This window comes from Ruditapes philippinarum, unplaced genomic scaffold, assembly GCF_026571515.1.
Source record: "Ruditapes philippinarum isolate M1 unplaced genomic scaffold, ASM2657151v2 ctg42_1_1_1_1, whole genome shotgun sequence".
Taxonomy (NCBI): domain Eukaryota; kingdom Metazoa; phylum Mollusca; class Bivalvia; order Venerida; family Veneridae; genus Ruditapes; species Ruditapes philippinarum.
In genome coordinates this window covers 89,187-111,222 of record NW_026859853.1, presented here as the reverse complement: position 1 = coordinate 111,222, position 22,036 = coordinate 89,187, and the positions used below count along the sequence as shown (strand labels likewise).

The 22,036-nt window shown below is 30.2% G+C and overlaps 1 protein-coding gene across 2 annotated transcripts in view; it reads right to left on the bottom strand.

Annotated features, from left to right (window-relative positions):
* The window catches only part of LOC132758113 (inactive tyrosine-protein kinase transmembrane receptor ROR1-like), a 203,355-nt gene that overhangs the window by 148,436 nt on the left and 32,883 nt on the right, over positions 1-22,036 (bottom strand). For both annotated transcript variants that reach the window (XM_060749620.1, XM_060749621.1), the window contains exon 3: positions 8,928-9,008. In XM_060749620.1, the coding sequence (XP_060605603.1) occupies positions 8,928-9,008 (81 nt within the window). The remainder of the gene's footprint in view (positions 1-8,927; positions 9,009-22,036) is intronic.

The window sequence follows — 22,036 nt, the reverse complement described above, 5'->3', positions numbered from 1 at the left end:
AACGCAAAATTCCTTAAAAAATCTTGATACAGTATATACAATAATTTATAATACAAATCAAAGGGAGACATTTCTAAAAGAAACTGCATATAATTATATGACATACCATATCATAATTTAATTTTTAACAACAGAAATGTCAGATTCTATAACGGCAAAATCAAAATGTTGTATTTTAAATTGTCGTAGAAATACCATACATATTATTATTTTAATATCATCATTATAATTGCAACATATTTCTAGGACACAATAAAATTCCTGCCAGACACTGACACTGGGGACAAGCACCTACTGATTAGATATTTCCTCTTGTGTTGGTGTCCAATTGTTGTATTTTAAATTGTCGTAGAAATACCATACATTATTTTAATATCATCATTATAATTGTAACATATTCCTAGGACACAATAAAATTCCTGCCAGAACAATGGGAACAAGCACCTACTGATTAGAAATGAGCCGCGTCATGACAAAACCAACATAGTGCGTTTGCCACCAGCATGGATCCAGACCAACCTGCGCATCCATGCAGTCTGATCAGGATCCATGCTGTTCGCTATCAGTTTCTCTACCTGTAATAGGGTTGGTTAGCGAACAGCATGGATCCTAATCAAACTCCAATCGCACATCTACCATGCTGGAAACACACTGTTGTTGCGTGCGCGCTCAATGCCTTATTCGGCCAGTTGACAATCAACAATCAAAACATGTACTTAAATCCATATTTATGCTTTAAAATACATTTAAAATTTCATGAAACCATAATTATATAGATCATTTAAATACTACAGGACTGTCAAAATTTTACACCATTTGGCATATATTTATGCTATTTACTGTTATCTTCGGACAAAAATACCATTTCAAAGCGGTCGGGGCATGTTAGCTTGAACAACGAAAAGATAACCTGGTTCTTATCACCAGTTGATTTTTCTGGCACAATCTAAACATCATTTACTTTGAAAAAAGAAAAAATATATACTATTATATATTGATGAAAAAACTCATTGTTTTTGTTGGGTAATTTAAATTAATCATAATGTCACCTGCCTTTCACTTGATGCACAATATTTCAATGCCAACAGATCACTTTTTTTATGGACTGAACTAAGAAAAAAATCAACAAAAAAATAGAAAATATCAGAAAAAAATCTTCGCATACAGTACTGACTACGAACTTGAACTTTCCGAATCGTCAACCATGCCTACTTGTTTTTATAATTTTGATAGACACGCCATCCGCATAAAAATTCCGAGACCTGGAAAAGTCATCATCATTGACTAACCACTAGATGGCTAATTTTCGCTTCCTATAGGTTCCTATAACAGTCAAAAGGTATTACACTACTAAACTCTAATTACACCGCAGTGATCGCGTACGTGAATATGCTCAACAGTATCTACCATGTTAAATAAGTTTTTCAGGGAAATTGTTGATTTCTTAATTCAACATTTTGCTTGTAAAATTAAAAAAAATCTCAGTCTTTTTATTTCCTATCAGCTCAATTGTTTTCTTCGTGAAGTTTGAACTATTTCTAAGTGCCCACAGTTTTAATTAGATACATCAAAGTCATATTTCATATCATGAAAAAAATTGTAAAAGTAGCCTTTCATAAACTGTGGTACTATAAGAATAAGCCATATCACAATATAACTAATATTCAAATTAGAAAATAAAAATGTTCTCCTAGACACCAGTCTTTTACTTTTGGTCTGTTACCTGGGAATGGTCACAAGTCAATTTACAACATAAAATCTAATTGTGACTATATATTAAGATTCTGTATTTTTAATGCCTATGTACTTAGCATGCATAATTCTTTTCCTTAATTATCACCTGCCTAAAACATAGATAAAACAGATATACTGATGTATTATAATAATCTTCTTCATTCTCAAAACGTTTAACTCCCCATGTTTTACCATTAGTCTCCACTATTTTTAAGATATTAAATCAAAAACACTTCATACAGCTGTATTCAAATACTAAATGGTACAGCCTGTAGCTTCAATCAACATTTAAATTATCATCAAGAAAATGGAAAAAAAAGAAAACTGGGGAAAACAAAAGGAGAAAAACAAACAAAAAAGTGTGTGGTCAGCCTAGCTGGCTGCTTAAAGTGTTATTTACAATGTCTCTGTCCTTGTCAATCAAAGTGTAGTTATAATCTGTAGCCATCATCATGTTTTAATTTCGATTCCCTAAGGTAAAGCAAAGCAGGTATTTTATCATTTATTGCTAACTAGGTAAAAGCCTCAAAGACACAACTGGAGAACAACTGACTCTTTCACTAACACCAGATTAAATTAATGTATAAAAAGCAAAAAAAAACAATAACAATAGTTAAAGAAACAAACAAACACATTAAAATTTAGATGGCTATGAAAACAAATAAAACTGACAATAAAAGATCCATTGCCTCTACTAATTGAACTTTAATTGCCTCTTTTAGAAGGCTCTATCACTCAAGTTCTGCTTCCTGCCATTACACTCTTATGATTCTTTACTCAATAAAACAACAATAAACTCTCCAAAAATACTAAAACCATTAGGACACTAGGGACTCTGACTTGATTGCATTTTCAGAAGTGGTCAGCTTTGATTTATGTCCAGTTTGGCCAACAAGGGTCATTTAGCAAAGGAAAAACATTTCTGACCACCCTCAATGGATTAAACATTAAGATCACCAATCAATACCACTGGCTTTAAATTTTATCACTTTATGGCCTTTTCCATTCCTTTAAACGCCAAAGTCACTTCTGTCCCTAATTTTACAGAAGTTGATATAAATCCAGGGAGAGCCCAATAAATTAGAGACTTCAGATGCCTCCCTGTGACAAGTCAATTAGGATAAACCCCAGAATCATACTCTAGTCCTATAGAAAATATCCAAGACAATTTTAAAATCCCATTTGCTGAAGTAAAATTGCTGTCAAATATGAACATGAAACTTTGATTTATCGGTCAATTTCCCATTAATAATATTTCTAAAAAGGCAACAGTGGGATGAAAATGTTTTAATTCTTGGGGGCCGTTAATCATCAGGGATTTTCTTTTCATACAGGGAGCCTTTAAATTTCATGGTGCCGAATTTCAATATGGAGCGAAATTATTAATTTTCAATAAAAAAACAACTTTGGAAAGGAATTTGAGAGTCTTGAAGTCTAGATCATAAAATCAGATATCCAGTAAAAACTTTAATCATTTAAAGTCCATTATTTATCATAAAGATTCAGCTTTTGTACTATGATGCCCTAATGAAAACCAAAGCAGCAATAATAAAAGAGCGGAAAGTTTAATGCAGCCAATCTCCTGTATTATTGTGACATTAATATCTTGTTGCTTTTTTAAAGATACAGGTTGTCTCTTATAATACAGGATACTGCTTTATCAAAGGCAAAGTCAAGAATACGAAACTTTTAAATTAAAAAAAAATAATAGCTATATAAAGAATAATAGTTATATCAATATTTCTATTTTTTCTTCATAAAAACAAACTATATAAAGAATAATAGTTATATTAATATATATTCTTATAAAGTTTTACATGGATTTTGAAAAATATGCCTAAATTAACAACAAATTTTATCATGGTATATCTAGATTATTACTAATACAGTATAGATTTTTGTGTATATATTATAACATTAATTTTACCAAACTTGTGCATCTTTCAATACTTATCATTTATTAGGGAAGATTTCATAATATTTACCGCCTAAATAGCAAACAGTGCAGACCATGATCTGATCGCACAGATGTGGGTGCATGTTTGTTTGTTTGGGCTTTACTTCACACCAACACAGTATAGGTCATATGGCGACGTTCCTGGAGCTTAACTGGTGGTGGAAGACCACAGGGGCCAAGTTCCATGCATTATTTCAGTCACGAACGTGCACTTGAGTACAACCTACGACATTCCATAAGCTGACTGGATTTCCTCACATGAGAGAATACAAAGCCCCTTTCGGAATTCTAACCCACAGTCAGGTGAGGGGCAAGTGCTGAGCACCTTTCAAACAATAAAACAAAAATATGCATGCAATGCAGAAAATACTCAGAAATATTTTAAATGAACAAAATAATGTTGACAATAACTGCTTATGTCACTTCCTGTAGTATATGAGGTGAGTAGATCCATTATAATCTGCACCTATATCATCATTATACAACAACAGTCCATTAAACTTTGATGACAGAATAAATCTAGATAAAACTTTTATAACTTTTATGTAGTCAATCACAAAAAGATCATGAAATTCAAAAGGAGACAACCTGTGATACATTCAAAATGTTTTAAAACCTTTTATACTAAATGGTGTTTTTGAACTTAAAAAAAATTATTCGAAAATTTGCACATTTTACTTTCAATTTGAAGTTAAGTAGTTTTATTTATATCATTGACAGACATTAATGTGTTATGACAGACAGTTTTAGATGAGTTAAAATAATCTAAACACTGAATTTGTCATATTGATATACTATGCAATTCTGTATTTAAAGTAAGTAAGCATTTTAAGTAATGAGCTAGCACATTCGGTTTCCCGATCTTCCATGTGGGCCTCAGCGTGAGAAAGGAGCATGCCTCGAGATTCATGCTGATTTTCATGAAAATTTTGAAAATGTAGTGTACTAAAAGTAAAATTTTGTGAAGGGCACAAAAGAAGTAAATTCTATATTGCAAATTTGTATGTAAGTTGATTATCTATTTATATACAACCCTATAACCTCCCAAGTATTTTATAATAAATTAATAGTACAGCACAATAAATTTCTTTTCTTTGGGTTAAATTAACAAATTAACAGCAGCCGTGTTATATAGATAATATTAACATTATCATTGTCCAATGAAAATTGATGTTACAAAAGTGCACAATTTTTTTAAAGCGGCGTATTGAAACTGGTTATCTTACAAAGTTATCATTATGGGACATTTCATCATTAACAACCCTTTTGGTAATATCTATCTATAAATTTTCTTTTCCTAGAAAACAAAATTATTTAACTTTTTATTTGTCCATTTATACAAAACAAATTCAAAATATTCATATTCTGATGAGCCATAAATCATATATCATAGTAACACTTAAATACTGAAATAGTCACTTACATGATATTTAAAGAGAGTTTTTGAAAACTGAAAAATCCACAAGTACAGGCCATGCAGATATAATCATATTTAAAATACATAAAACAAGAATATGCATTTCCTGTATAAAGAAAACAAAATTTATGGAAGTCATAACCTTCAATTGTTCTGCATGTAAATCTATATCAAACAAAATTTTAATATTTTTTGCATGTTGTAAAGCACGGAGATATCTACAATTCTGATCTAAAGTATAGCCCCATAAGCATCGATGTTGCAAAATATTGTAGGGGAAAAAAATAATCTTATAAAAACTCAAGTCTGGTAATAAATTTTCCTTATCAGTAGTTATCTTTCTACTGTCAGATACGAAGAATGTTTCAGTGCATCAAAACATCAACATGAGAAGCTCTCCAGTCTTGGAGGAAATTTAAACACCTTCCATCATCTGTAGCTCTCCACTCATGGAGGTGGAAATATACTAAGGAGGAAGTCAAACAGTGCAAAAGATTATCTTCTGTGATTACAGGGTTGAATTTCCTTGAAAAAAAGTGGTTTAATATTGACAAAGATCTTTGAAGTACTAAATCTAATTGGAAAAAAGCTTAATTTGTCTTATCTTTAACATATAAATAGACTTTCACACACAAAATTTTTAACATAAAAAAGTCACTCTTCTTATTTTTCTTATTATCACTACATGTAGAAACAGCTGAAATAAGGAACAGTTGAAGAGATATGAAAGACAACATTAAATTACTGATAACTATCCAGTCCAGCTGAAATATCATTTCACCAAAATAAATTATTTTCTTATTTTCTTATTCTTTTCACAAGGATGAATTCTATCTTAAAAATATTAGTATACTGAAAATGACCGACTGGACACTGAGTTGTTTTGCTGTATATTTTAAGATAAGGAGATGACTGGTATATGGAATCCTTTGCCTTACTACACTAAATACCTTAAATGGACTCTTCCATCCTTCAATCTTGTCAAAACTATTCTTATTTTCAGGGAAAAAAATGAACTGAATTGCATCCGATGCAGACCATGATACTGAAGAAATTCATTGAGTTAACCACTGATGCATTGAAAATATGTTGTTGTCTTTTGTTTGTCTAAACATAAAAAAAATCATAAAAGGCATTAAAGATATTTCAAACTATCAAAATGATCCACATTATTAACAATTGCTAATAATGAACAAACCAATTTTAAATACAACTTGCACTGTTAATGCATTTTAAATATTTTGCCAAAGATACTGTTTATAACTTCATATGAAATCTCTTGCATTTATAATGCATAGGCCAATATGAATGTTCTAAATATAGCTGAAACTCAGGGTTTTGATGTGTTGCCCCCCCCCCCCCCCCCCAAAAAAAAACCTTTAAATTTACAGTCTATTCTAAAAACAATTTCAAAGTTTTGCATATACAGGGACTATAAAATAAAATACGTGTGTACAATTTATAATGAAAGTCATAACTAAAGTCACAAATAAAATATTTAACATTTTAGATTTACTAAATGCAAGTTTCTACTCTTCAATATTTCTAAGACCATGTCTCTGCATTTTTGCAGCCACTCTCAAGCCCTGAACCTAATGAGCAGCACCCTTTCCAAATAAGGAGTGGACTGCCACAACTTTTGGACACCAAATGTCAAAGGGTAAAAAAAGTGCAGTCTGACTGGGACTCGAACCCAGGACCTCAGAATACCATTCAGCGGCTCTACTGACTGAGCTATCCAGCCGCTTACACATCTTCTCCCCTAAATAATGAACAGTTCTGAACCATGACATATTATATATGTAAACATTCATCAATTTTCACATATTTTCTTAATGGTAGTACATTAAATACCAAGTAAATATCTTGACATTATCATTGATAGGTGTGCAAAAAAAAATCCTCTTGAAAGAAATTATTTCTAACAGTTCCTCAGATAGGAGAAGAAAAAGTCAGCACTTTCCTCCTGTAGGTAGGTGATAGCTTACAAAATTTCTTCATAAATTTGTCACAGTTAATCAATTGTGAAAATCTTGAAAATAAACAGAAGTTGAATACATCAAAATGAAATCTTTTGATGTCTCAACAACTTGGTTTACAAGTTCTTGATAGTGTGAAATTTATTGTGTTTGAAAATTGCCTCCAAAGGCAGAATGTATTCTGTTATCTACAAATAAATAATTAAACTTCTTTTCTCCCCATTAATTTTCTTCAGCACCTGATTAATGAACAATTTTTATTTATTTTTGTTTTGAGTTTCATTTCAGTAACAACGGAATATCATCAGTTTGGTTTTCTAACTGTAACAGTAAAAGCGGCAGGGCATACTAATGCTGGACTTAAATTTTGTGCAATATTTAATCTGCTTCAAGTTTCTATGACTGCACGGTCTAACATTTCTGTTCTACAGTAAATTATCAAGAACAAATCAAAAACACTTCTTATTATGAAATTTACATTTAATGTTTAACAAAAAAAATTTGAACAAACTTAAAAGATTTTACTTCGATATTCCTTATTAAACAGTATAAACATGTAAATATAACTAACTTCATAATTACGTGTAATTATGATTTCCAAACTAAATGCTCTATCTAAATAATGCGCAGAAAATTCGGTGAACGGCCTGGGAATACAATAAAATACAAACTTGTATCACTTTGATATATCTATGTTACTAGGCAACATAAAAGAGCATCAAGTCTTTTCTATATAACTACTCTTCAATAAAAAGATTGTTTAATCTTGAGGTTTAAGTTATTAATTAAGTTATTAATTAACCAACTTTAATTAATTTGTTTAATTGAGGAACATTTGCTGTACTTGATAAAATACCATGTAATTTTAAGTCTTTACAAATCATACAATATCTCAATTACATCAATATTTAATTATAATCAAAATTTATATACTTATATAAAATATTTGTAACATGAATTATCATTGGACAATCCTGATGGTGATATTATTTGAGACACGTCACGACAAAACCAACATAGTGCGTTTGCGACCAGCATAGATCTAGACCAGCCTGCGCATCTGCGCAGTCTGATCAGGATCCATGCTGTTCGCTTACAAACCCTATTACAAGTAGAGAAACTGATAGCAAACAGCATGGATCCTGATCAGACTGCGCGGATGCGCAGGCTGGTCTGGATCCATGCTGGTCGCAAACACTATGTTGGTTTTGTCATGACGCGGCTCATTTATATAACACAGCTGCTGCTAATTTATCAATTATAAATTTTAATTTTCTAATTGTGCATTAATTTATTTCAATTTGTTATAGGACTTTTGACAAGTTAAATGGCCATGTAGAAATGATTGTCGCTGTATAACAGTTTAAACTACCCTATACAAAATGTCTCAAAATTAATTTTTGGTGAAAAATTCTAATTTATTAACAAAAATAGTAAAAGAGTATTAATCATCAAGCAAATAAAGAGTAATTCAGAATTATTTGTTCCTATCATAAATATGCCCAAAATGTTTTTTTTTCTCTGAGACATACGCCAAGTAATTACACATGTTAAAGCAAGTTAATATTCAGTTTGATGACTTGCTGTCAAATCGTTGTTTTTATGTTGATTTTTTTCTTTCTTTTTTTAATTTTCTCTTTTGTTTCGAATCATATGTTACTAATAATTTTTAACTAAACAGTTTAAACCAATTTTAGTTAAATTAGGTCTCGAACTGTAAAGAAATCCCAAGTCACAGCAATTTGCAAAGTTCATAATGTTGCAGCCAAAGTGAGTTTGATACTAACTTGATATATTCAAAGATCAAGGCTTAAACATTATAAAGAAAAAAGTGACAAACCTTGATGAAGAACTGCCAGTGTTGTCACGAGGAGCACGAGTATTGATGGCATCTCTAGCACGTGCCAAACTCTCCCAGCACCTGAAATCAAAGTAAAAATTTCATCAGCATTTATATAATTATATAAACAATTGATAACTGAATGTATAACCAATATGATCATGATAAAATTAATAACTTTATTTACAACTAAATTAATAACTTACTTGATACCTGCATTAATTATTTAAACTCAATGACAAATTCTCATGAATGTTCCCCATTTGTTGATCAATCATCTGTTTTTCTTAATAATGAAAATTTCCAATGACCAATCAGGGCTTTATTGGAAACTGAAATCAACCAATAATAAAGCTGCATTCAAAGCCACAATTTAAAATTGACCCATGGCACTAGGTAAAATATCATCTAAAATTTCAAAACTCTCGAGAAAAAAGAAACATAAGTTAAACTATCAGATTCCATAAAAGAATGTTTCTAACAATTGTCAGACATGAAAAACATTGCAAACAATATCAATGTAAAAAAACATAAAATTGTATCAAAATCTGACTCTTTATTTTCATCATTTTATGTTCGAGAGAAAGCACGTCTTTACCTGTACTAAAAGGACAAAATCCATAAAGTGAGACGAAACAATTCTATGACAAGCACTTCAAGTACTTTGATAGAACTTGTACAAGTAACATCCACTCTTACAGTGAAAATAAAAGCATAACCATGTTGTTGAAAGCAAACAAAAACCCTTGTAACAACTGCATCATTTATGTTCAATTTTTCTTTCAAATCCGACACTTTAGTCTTAACATCTGCAAAATACATTTACACTCTTTTATAAGAGGAGGGCTTTAATACAGCCAGCCATATTAATATTTTCATACATTCATTGTTTTTATAGAATTGTTTACACATGACTAGCCATTCAATTATTTCGTGCCGAGTTGCATCATCATAAAAACAACTCGAGCATGCACGAGTGATACCATCAAAAATGGCAATTCCTTAACGTGCTGATAACTTCAGAATCATTAATTCATCAATGTAATAATACCAATATCACCCTCAATTGCATGAACTGCATTTCCGTATTTTCCGTAATGTCAAATTTCACGTGCATCGAGTGAGTGCCAGATTGAGATTGAAAAAAAAATTTAATATAGCTCCCAGTGTGAACACAGCTTTTATAGAAATAAATAATGATAGAAATGAGACTCTAATATTTTTGTCTGCATCTGACAATAGAATCATAAAATAAATCAATACATATGAAAAGATATCAGTTGAAATTAAATCAAGCTAAAATGATTTCATTTAAAATAAAACTGTCTACAAATTTGTTATGGGATTTCTGTTTTTTCTTCGTTTTTTCTTTTTTTCTTGAACGCATGAAATTTTGAGAAAAACATCAGCAACAACAGCAGCTTTCTTTCTCTTGATCAGAAATTTTTATATTTTCTTCCTACAAGAAGAATAATATAACATGTATGACACAATTTAATACAAAATTTAATCTGACAATTTTATTTTTTATCTTCAAAAAATGGAAAAAGCAACCCTGCATGAAATGTATGGTTATAATGATATTGTGGTTATTTAAAGCATGCCTCCTGATTCAGCTAATTTTCATGAAAATTTTGAAGATGTGTTTCAAAGTAAAATATTGTGAAGTGAACACAGAAAGTATTTTGTATGCATTGCACACTGGAACTGCAATCCAAGTCATGATTTGTACTTAACAATCACGTGAACTATTACTTGAATCTTAAATCTTTTTACTTTTCAAGTTTGATATTTTTGAAATATTTCAGCTCATCTGGAAGCATGCAGCTTTAACAAAACATTATTTAGTCAAAAAGACAGAACTCAGGTTGGTAGCTTCATAAGTTAAACAGAAAGAACTATTTTGTTTAGTTTCAAGAAAACTCCGGGTAGGTCAGATTTCATTGAAGTATTAATATGTTGTTCAATAAAGAACTTATTTTAGAAAGGTTACGATGTCAAAGCACAGCTATGATAATTGTTGACAATGAGTAAATTACATTGTTTCAACAAAAACATTTTTTCTTATTATTATCAGAGTCAAAGTATACAAGAAACTATGACTTTTTCTAATTATTATCAGACAGACTAAAGTATACAAGAGCCTCATTTCCAGCCAGCAAAACCTTCCAGGGGAAACACCCTATAGTGGTGATTCTGAATTCCAGTCATTACAGAAACAATGGTACACAAAGTCATTGACCTTTTTACTTTTTTATTTACTTCACTAATCCCTCCTCTGCAATCTCTTTATCCTGAAAGTCCGAAAATGTTTGTTTTGACAAGTTACGATTCATAATAATATAATCCTGCAGTAAAGAATAAGTCTGTATAAGTCTCACAAAATAAGAAACAGTTAACCCATCTATCTTAAATAATCTGAGTTCATGAGAGCTTTTTACACACTATGAAATATTTCGTTTTCTGCAACATTGAATATTTCATTCCCCCTCCTCATCTCTGGAACATGTTCTTTTATTTTATTTATGTCTTAATCTTGCGCTTTAACTATCGCAATTAGCTTGACACATGAAATAAAACAGAAGGATTGGTTGCTAGAAACACTTTGAAAGACAATCATTGCACTAATGAATTTATATTTTTAATGAAAAAGAAATGACCAACATAGAGTTCCTATGTTTGACAAGTTTTTTTTTCTTCATCTAATGAAGCGACTTGTCGATAGCGACAGTTTTCCTGTAATTTCAAAACACAGAATTGCTCTATTCAATAATTAACATTAATGAATCTGCATGCCGAGCAAAAACGCATTATCACCACTAAAAAAGCGCAAAAACACAATTTATCGCAAGGAATATCAATCTAAAATCTGATAATCAAAAAAATAACTCACTATTAAACAACGGAAATTGTAAGCCATCTTTATGTCAATTTTCGTCACACGGGACTTATAGCTATTGATTTTTAATCAATACTCTATCTTTCAACATCCCAGAGACTTGTGTCTCTCGATGAATCATAAACTTCTTTTTTCATCACCCGTGTTTTGCACATTATGCAAATTTTTCCTATTGATTGGACCGATGAAGTTCCATAATATTCATTCAAGCGTAAGGAGTGACTACTGTAACCTCCTAACTGAGCATCATAATATCCGTTAATTTTTTTTCTGCGACGGATAAATTTATCATATTATTGAGATTAGATAAAAATATTACGACATTAAGATTGTGATCTTCTATCAGATAACAATCGTAACAAAAAAACCCAAGTCTCCTGCATAGTCGCAAAACTGCAGCCATTATTTTGATAAACTGCGCACAAAAAACCATGAAATTCATATTTTCAATACCCGTACTTTTGTACATAAAACTTAATGTGTTCATTTTTTTGTACATATATTTACATGCCATTAGAGTGATGACTATCAAAATATTCAACCTCTATCTAAGGTACATAGTAATCTTATTTTGTTTGTAAGGTTACTATGTTATTATAATAGTCTTTTGGAACTACATATATACATTTATAAAAATATCCAAATATTTATGTTAAAGCAGCATGCCTCCAGATTCATGCTTATTTTCATGAAAATTTTAAAAATGTATTTAAAAGTAAAATAAATTTTACATATTGCAAGTGGCACTTTCAATTCACACAAATTACAAATAAGAGGTCAAAATATGCTAAAATAGCCCTTACTGCATCAGTCACGCAGTAGAAATATGGTGATAAAATTTAATGCAAGAACAGTCGTTAATTGCACATGGCATGTAAATTATTTACTTGAATCAGTTTACTTATCATAAAAACTCCTTTTTCATTTATCTTAAGTTAAATTTTCTTGAAATATTTTGGCTCATTTGGAGGCATGCAGCCTTAACATATTATATGTAATATTTTCAGTTGAGTAGTTTTAATTGCAGCAAAGTGACAATAACAAGTACAATGCAGTGAAGCTTACATATAAATATTAACGCTTGACATTTTAGTCACCGAAACTATGTCATTAGAACATTTTCATAAAACTTTACGCGAAAAAATGTTTTAAAATGATAAAAAAATTTATCCTTGATCAATATGACAAGTATTGTTGAAAAACGCTCATCTACAAGATCCAACAATATTTTTATAATTTTTTTATCTATATTATGTATTGTAACAATGTCCGATAGTCATTTGTAAGTTAATAGTCTTGGCTATTGTAGAGATTTAGGGACTTCTCAAATTTGACTGCTACATATTTACAAAAGGTGTCAAATATCTTTACATATCAATTTAGTGTATCTTTATTTCTATTTAAGTATCTTTATTATATTATATCATTCTAATGAAACAATACACAACCCACTGAGGGAGGTCCTTTTCATGTAGGTCGACGGGGGTAAACAAAGAACGCGAAACTTTTCGTAAATCAAGCATTCTTGCATGCGACATGATGACAAAATCGCGACCAAAAATCTTCATTTCTTTATAAATGTATCACACAAATATCTGATTAAGCCCGAGGCAGAGAAAAACACTTCTTCATTTTAATTTTGTAAAATGTGAAGAATACAAATTTTCCGCTACGGGAGCCGTGAAATTTTCACAAGATTTCGCTGCATGATAACTTTATATTTGAAGAAAGGATTACCATTTATATCAAGCTGGATGCAATCTTAAATATAAACAAAACTCATCTATAATCTAATAGAAAGAAAATATTGATGGCTATTCAAATACATATAGCAACAGACTGTATCCGAATTTTCTTCACACACCAGTAACTGCTTGGCACCAAATATGAGACACAGTCTCTCAGGCTGTCTAAACATTTAAATGGTGATTAAAAAATTGTTGAAGATAAAAATAAAATATTTCTATACAAAACTTTACCTGAATGATTATATTAATATTTGAACGTCAGCGCAAAAGTAGATTTTCTGAAGGGAAAATAAAGATGACAGATAGACTGGTTTAGCTCTGACCAAAGGATCTGTTTTCAAATGTGCTTGATACCGACAGTTTTATAAAATGATCATAATCTCAAAAGAAGAAAGAAATTAAAGTTAGCATACAGACAAACTGACTGTGTAATTGTTTCATAAAGAAAAGCTCAGACCAGCAACAAGCTGTTGCCGTAGATACAGTGATGGTGGCCGCTGCCAACAACAATTCCCACAATCATGACAATATCATTTTCAATTTAATATTAATTTGAGATCATCTGTTTCATATTATGCTCAAAGACTAGACTTTCAAATTAACTGAATAATTTTCTCTAAATTTAGCTTTCCATCAACCAATTTAAACTAAAATAGAAACACTAATACACAAGCAACTTTCTCATCTGTATCATTTTTTTTAACATGGCTTATAGATTCAGTTGAAATTTTGATTTTTTAACGAAAATAATATCTGGGACTTTTTGATGATATTTTTCATTCATTGAATTTTTAGTCATGTCTACACAGCTTAGGTCATAAGAAGACTTTTCTGCCCTACTAATGGACAAAGGACCCTGTCAAGCAGTCAGTCTTGTGCTTAGACACTAATTTAGTATGAAATTTTAGTAAACCATTGGCCCTCCAACCATGTTCTTTCCTCCTTTTATAAACCATTGGTCCCAAGGAGTAAAATGTCTGTCCTCCATGTATGGGGTTTGCATTGAGAAAACAAACCATTGGTCATCCAAGTATGATCTTTCCTCCTTTTATAAACCATTGGTCACCAAGTCTGATACTGTTTGTCAATGTCTGTCCTTCAATTATAGGGTTTGCCTTGTCCGGTCTCTCCCGGTTTTGGAGTAGATGTTTGATATCGTTACAATTAGAAAAAAACAACAATAGCATGTTTCATTTTATCTATATGAGATAAAAACAATAAATATGTACACGGATTTATATGTAATATAAATCCGTGATATGTACAATAATTGAGAAAAAGGTACATTTTTTATGGTATTAAAATGACATTATCAACTTTGAAACATTTTATTTAATTATTCAATTTGTTATCCGTGTTTAGTAAAGATGCCGAGGAATTATTCAAAGTTACAAATTAGATTTTATGAATTATTCAATTGATCGATAATTTAAAAAATGATAAAGAAAAATACAATGTACATGTACATGGTTTAAGAATAAACAATATTATATATTGAAAGATAAACCATAATTTACTGACTTTTTCCAGTTAAGCTTTGACTTATAATGACAATTGAATTCTTAAAAATTGTTTTACAATTTTAATAAAAAAGAGTAGTAAAAACTCAGTATTAAAATAGCACATAAAACACAAAAAAGAATAAAAGAAAACAATATTCATAAAATTTGTATTTTTTTTTAATTAAAATTAATAGATATTACAATTATTGTATAATAAACAATAATTATTATGCTCAACATGATCAACATGGTAATATAACCAGTGTCATATTTTTACTAACTTAAAGTGTGAACAGATACCTTAAGGGGGTCTTCGCTAATAGCGATAACATGTACATAATAAGGGACAAATGTGTGGTACGTGTTGATCATGCGTTACACATATGGATTATAAATGATTGCATACATGTATATCCGTTGCTATTAATAACCACGATCATAAAGAAATAACAAGTAATATTCTAATCTCAGGCTGTCCAGCACCTTCCGACATAAAATTAGGGCGAATTTTAGGGCAATATTTTAAAAAATTTAGGGCTAAAATTAGGAATTTTAGGGTACATAATAGAAATTTTAGGGTTAAAATTTTGAATTTTATAACTAAACTAAGGCCCCAAAGGACCATGATGTGGGCTTACCTTGGCATATTTGACACAAAAGTAACTCACAAATAATGCTATAGTTTAGTTAGAGCAAAGGTGTCTACCAGTGTGGACACACTGGTCAACTGCCTCTCTTGCGAAAATGGTCATAGTCAAACCATGTTCAAATCATATTTGAAATATTTTTTCAATTGCTGAACATGTCAAAAGAACATGTTCTACCTATGTTTTGGGAATGTTATAACCATGAGTGTCTAAAAGGAATTCTTATACAGTGAAATTCATGCACAATGCAGCTTTTAAATAATTATGGACAAATGAAATTTTTTGTACAAGTAGGAAGTAAAAAGGCATTAGCGTAATAGTACAGTCATTTTGACAAATGGGAAGCATCTATAACCAACACACAGAAATGCACATCAAAATAGTTCATCACACAGACCATTCAATTGCAGTTCTAGATCATATAATTGCAAATTGTATGTACATGGTAAATGGAAATGAGCTTTATATTATTGAACTACCAAATTATTTTGAGTGTGATTAAATTATATGAGCCTGCATTTTCCTAAATTACACCATATGAATAAAAGAACAAGAATTGAATGAAATTGATAACTTTGTGGCAAAATAAGCAATTTCTCCTAAGGATAAATAAGTATGAGGGAAAGAATTAATTTTGCAAAGTCTATGTTAACACATTTAGTACTTTACAATGTTGTTTTGAAATTATGCAGATTTAAATAAGAGTTGCGAGTAAACAAATTGTACATTAATTTATGACAACTATTTATACATGTTTTTAATTAAGATTGTGTTACAACAGCTTCATTATGATCATTTTCAAATAAGATATGATACAAATGGACCACTTCAGTCATTTGGAAAAAAAGAACAAACATAAAATTCAAGATATCTGGAGTTGGCAAAATAATGTCAAAATATTCCAGAATAAGTGAATAATATGGTTATGATTTAAGTTTCAGGACCATGATATGGTAGTGTTGTAAACTGTCAACATGATTATTAACAACTGCTTTGATTATGAAACAGCAATGTTACGGACATAGTCAGAGTTACTTTTAGTTGAAACGAAACCATTTCAATGTCACCAATTTTGAGTTGGCAAATCATGGCCAAATCATTTTTTACCATGTTCAAAACATAGTCGACTTTGTTATGTCCGCGATCATTTTCGCAGGGTTACAAGTTATAAGTATGTTTATAACAAAAGATGAAAAAAAAATTAGGAATTTCAGTGAAAAAATAGGGCATTTTTAGGAATTCCCTTTGAATTTTTCACTTTTTTAGGAATTTTAGCCAAACTGAAAAAAATTAGGATTTTTTAGGAATTTTAGGGACGCTGGACAGCCTGTAATCTCTAGCATGCCAATCAAAGTTCATAATGAACAATGTCTTTCGTCCGCTCATTCATAAGTGGTATACATTTCTGGTAGTTTATAAGAATATCTTGTCATCATATGTGTACTAGTTCATCTTCACTTGCTGCATTTCTTGCTTGGACGCCCTTTGATGCTTTGCATCAATGCTTTTCTTGTCTTTAGTGTAACAGGCATTTACACTTGCTGGATATAATCTAGATTTAATCTAAAATCTCCTCTTTTTAAGGGTTTGTTACTATGAAAACGCATCTAAAATTTCAATGCAAATTCTGCATTTTTTCTCAGCTCATAAATCAGTGATTTGAAAAGAATAGTTACAGTTAGCAACAGTAAAAATTCTGATTTCTACTCTTTCACTTAATCTAAATTCAAAAATGTACTCCCTATTTTGAATTGAGTTTTCACATATAAATGACATAAGATTCCTATCTCCATCAAAGGGTATAAAATACCATAAAATCAATTTCATCTATCAAGGCCCCTATCTATTTACAATAAAACATAGAGTCATCTTTCTTTTTTCTTAATAACAGGCCGTCTTCAAAGGAAGGTCTGAAAAAATAAATTTTAAACAGATAAATACAATTTCAGAAAAGATTAAAGATGGTTTGATATATAGCGAAAATTGCAATTTCAATGAACAAATCACACAGGGAGCCACTTACGTAAAGATGTTTTGAATTTTTCAATATTATTTCCTCTATTTTTGTCTGAATTTTTTTAGCTGAAATTTTCAAAAATAACCCATTTCCCCTGTTGAATGTTGCTTAACACAATTCTACCTTGACATATGAATTATCTATTGTTAAATAATGATATATTTATTTAGATACTCAAAATGAGCAGAACCAGCAATATAGATTATTGTAAGAGTGAGATATACATGTAAGAAATTTTGATTGAAAACCTTGTATTTTGAATTTTGCTTTAAGTTTTATTTGTAAAAAAAAATGTTTTTTTGGGAGTCTGAAATTTCTGAAATCAGTAGTGATCCTTGAAGCTTTTCCCCTATGTGAAGAGTCTATACTAGTTAGAACTAATTAATTAACTAATTAATTAACTAATTAATTAATTTCAAATAATTATATTGCTGGAAAAAAAATAAGTTTTTAAGTTGAATTTATCATTTCAATGGACTTTTAAAATTGATAAATTTAAAAGATTTTCCTGTGATTCTTAGCTCTTTCTCTTGTATAATTTGATTTTCATTACTTATTATTATTTTGTCTGTAAAATTGGCACCTTTGGACTGCTTTAGCATTTCTGCACTTGTTACCATCCTTCCATTGAACAAAACTCAACAAAATGAGCAATTTTTTTTTTGAAAGTTCAGAGAAATTCTAACTCAAAACATGACACCACAAATTCTCATTTTCTTTTCTCAGCATAAAAACCAAACAACACTGAATGAGGGAATAGATCTGTCAAAATTTTTATAGGCTATGTGAGAAAGTAAGATTTAATACAGTTTTGCCATCAGATAAGATGTGGAAGGCTTTACTCTCCTTTTTCAAACACACAAATCTATACATCTGCCAGGCTTTTTTGAGATGCCACAGAAAAATGAGAAAACATGAAAATTTCACTTGAATATATTTATCTGTATACAAGACAAAAAAAGACAAGTGATAATGTGTTTGAGGGGTAACATTTTCATAACACTCATAATATCATAATAATCTTTTATATTTTATTATGTTTCTTTCAAGTTGAAGTTAAACAGACTCAAGTGACTAGTTAGACCATATGGTGACATTCCAGCATTACTGAGGGAGAGAATTCTCAGTGCCCTCTCGGTGCATTATTTCAGGCACAAATTAAGGCACTCCTTGGTTCTAAAAAAATGCATGCTGACAACTTCCAAACATAAATATCCAAATACTAATGAACCTTTAGAGATCATAACTACTGCAACAACTCTGCCATCAAGTCTTCAAATTGCAGTAGGCTTAACAGATACAAAAATTAATATGATGATAGAGATCAACAATTTTTTTTATTAATACAATCAACCTATTCTACAAGGATCAGAATTTAAAACTTGGTAGAGAAGTTGTATATTTAATAGAAAGATTATAAATCTTCTACAATAATTGGTCCTCACATTGTGAAGAATATGAAAAAAAAATCCTATGTGAATTTCATTTACAGAGATTAATTTAATATTAAATGATCTGTTGGGGTGCATTTAATTAGGGATGGGAAATACACTTTTGCAGAAATTTTTGGTCAAATTAGAAAAACCAATTAAGAATCTTAATCATGTTAATTACTTCTTAATTTAAAAAATAAATTTCAAATTAAGCATCACAAATCATCAGTGTTAAGACTTTAGTATGTGGCAATCCCACCTCCTGTAAAAAAAGTGAAAAAATATAATTTAACTTAATGAAAAAGGGGATAACTGTATAATCACCGGCAGATATGCATATTTATAAATAAATTCATAAAATTAATTAGTTAATTATACATAAAAGAAGACATTAATAAGTTACATATCTGCTAGCACATGACATTTTAAAATACATTATACTACTGCAAAGCCAGGGCCACCCAAATAGACGCGGTGCATCTTTTTCAATAATACAAAAAAAGAAGAGAACACAAACAAGAAATCAAATTAAAAGGCAAGTTTTGCCAAGCATTTTTCACATGAAAGGATTGTGGAGGGAAATAGGAAGATTTTATGATGTTTTCAAGAATGATTGTAGGCTATATAAAAGTTAGAGGATTGGAAACAAACATTGATCTATCAATTTCTACTGTCTGTTGAATTAACTTCTCAAATATACACAAAATTATCAATAGCTACACAACTGTTTTATAAATGATTGACTCTGTTATAGTATTTTCTGGAGATTTGTGATATATCTGCAATGTATAAAACAAAAATGTTTAAATATCAATAAATTGTAACACTCTAATTTTCTGCTAAATTGCACAATTAAATACTCTGAATCTATAAAACTCTCCAAATTCCCTGTCTCCAAATAATAAAAGGGTTGGTCAAATTTTTATTTCTTTTTATTTGAAAAATATTAAAAATATTTACTATTATCTGCACATATGTACTTTTTTATGCTCTCATTTTTTTTTAAAACAAATTTAAGATTATGTCACATACCAGATTTGCTGTACCATTCTAAATCAATATAGTTTCATTATTATTGAGGAAAATTGATGAAATAATTATATATTATGCATATTTTCATTTTCGATATTTTCACTGTAAAAATTTATTTTTCACTGCATTGAAACATATTTTTCATATTTCTCCTTAAAGTTTGTGTATTGGCTGAATTCAGAAGAAAGTAGTCTGGCAAGACAACAGTGAAATTATGGAAAATATGATTTACTGCAGTGAAGAATAAATTTTTACAGTTAAAATACGGAAAATGAAAATGCATAAAAATGAAAATACACATTTTATTCATTCACTTTCCTCTGTCCAACATATTATAAGCATTTAATGTTTGAAATTAGATCTGATATGATAACCACTCTTCAAATTATCATAATCTACCAAGCAGGAACTTGCTGCCCAGAAGATGACAATGAAAAATGCTAAATGAATTAAATGATATTTCAAGGTGACATAATATGACAGAAATCATCGCCATGACAACTTGTTTCACTGGAAACTAAAGTCAAACAATGAGTCACACCAGACCTGCCTGGTTTTATAGTGCATGTAAATATTAAACGACATGTTTTGTCTGATACAAAACTACATGTTCTGAGAATAAAATTTCCCATGTAATCTAATAGAAACAGGAGAGTAAAGCAGTATATAGATCTTGATGATAATTTTATATCTTGTCCTGCATGCAGCAAACATTATTTCACAGTGGAAACTCACAGCATTTCAAAGTGATTTTGACAACTTGCTTTTTTTTTTATCTTCAGATGTTTTCAGTTGCAGACACTTTGTAGGCAATACTATGCTTTTGTAAGAATTACAGAATAATTTGTTTTTGGAGGATAATTGTTGAACCCAAAAGTTCACATGAAATTTCTGGTTAACTTTTACAATGTCAGATTTGTGTATGTATTATTTATGCAGACTTATTAAACCCTTTGTTGGTTGGCTGCAATGTAACCAGTACATACCAAGATCAGCCAGCACAAAATCTAAAGATTTTTTAATATCATTTATTGAATTTGTTTGTTTGTTTCATTTTACGCCTTTTCCCCACAATATTTCAGGCAGTTTCCTAACCAACATTCCTGGAGAGTTACACCAGTACTCTAGACTACCTTCCTCCGCGCTAAACTACCATGAATCTCCCGGGGATCGAACCCACGCCAGAGAGGTAACTGGATTAGAAGTCATCGACTCTAACCGCTTGACCACAGAGGCGGTTTTTAGATTTTAAGATTTCCAAATTTCATTGGGGTAATAGGCAAGAGGGTCATTACAGCCCTGTATTGCTTCAAAGATTTACAACTGAAATATATACAAAGCAATAACAGGTCAGCTGTAAATTTTTTCTCTGATATTTCTGAACCATTTAGTAAACTTAATTTTAAACTGATAACCTATCACATAAGATTGAGTAAGCTGTTTGAGTAAATATTATCTGTCATGCATGGTTGATTTCTGTTTCTGTTTTGATTGTATTTTTTATTTTACTTTGAGACATTAAACTTCATACATGTAGTACATTTTATGAGGTATGTATCGTTAACAAAAATTGTGCTTTAAATATTCACCCTTATTTTTTGAAGGTTTTGGAATGTTGATGAACTTTCAGGCCATCAAACTAATACAAGAAACATGGCAATGCCATGAAACCAGGTTTTCAATTATCACCATTGTAGATAAATATGTTGTATTTGAAATACAAATACAAGCAACAAACAATGTAACTATGTGCAATGTAAAACATGAATAATGTAGGAGGAATTGCCACTGAAGAAGTGTTCACTATAATATTATGTATAAGGAAAAAAAC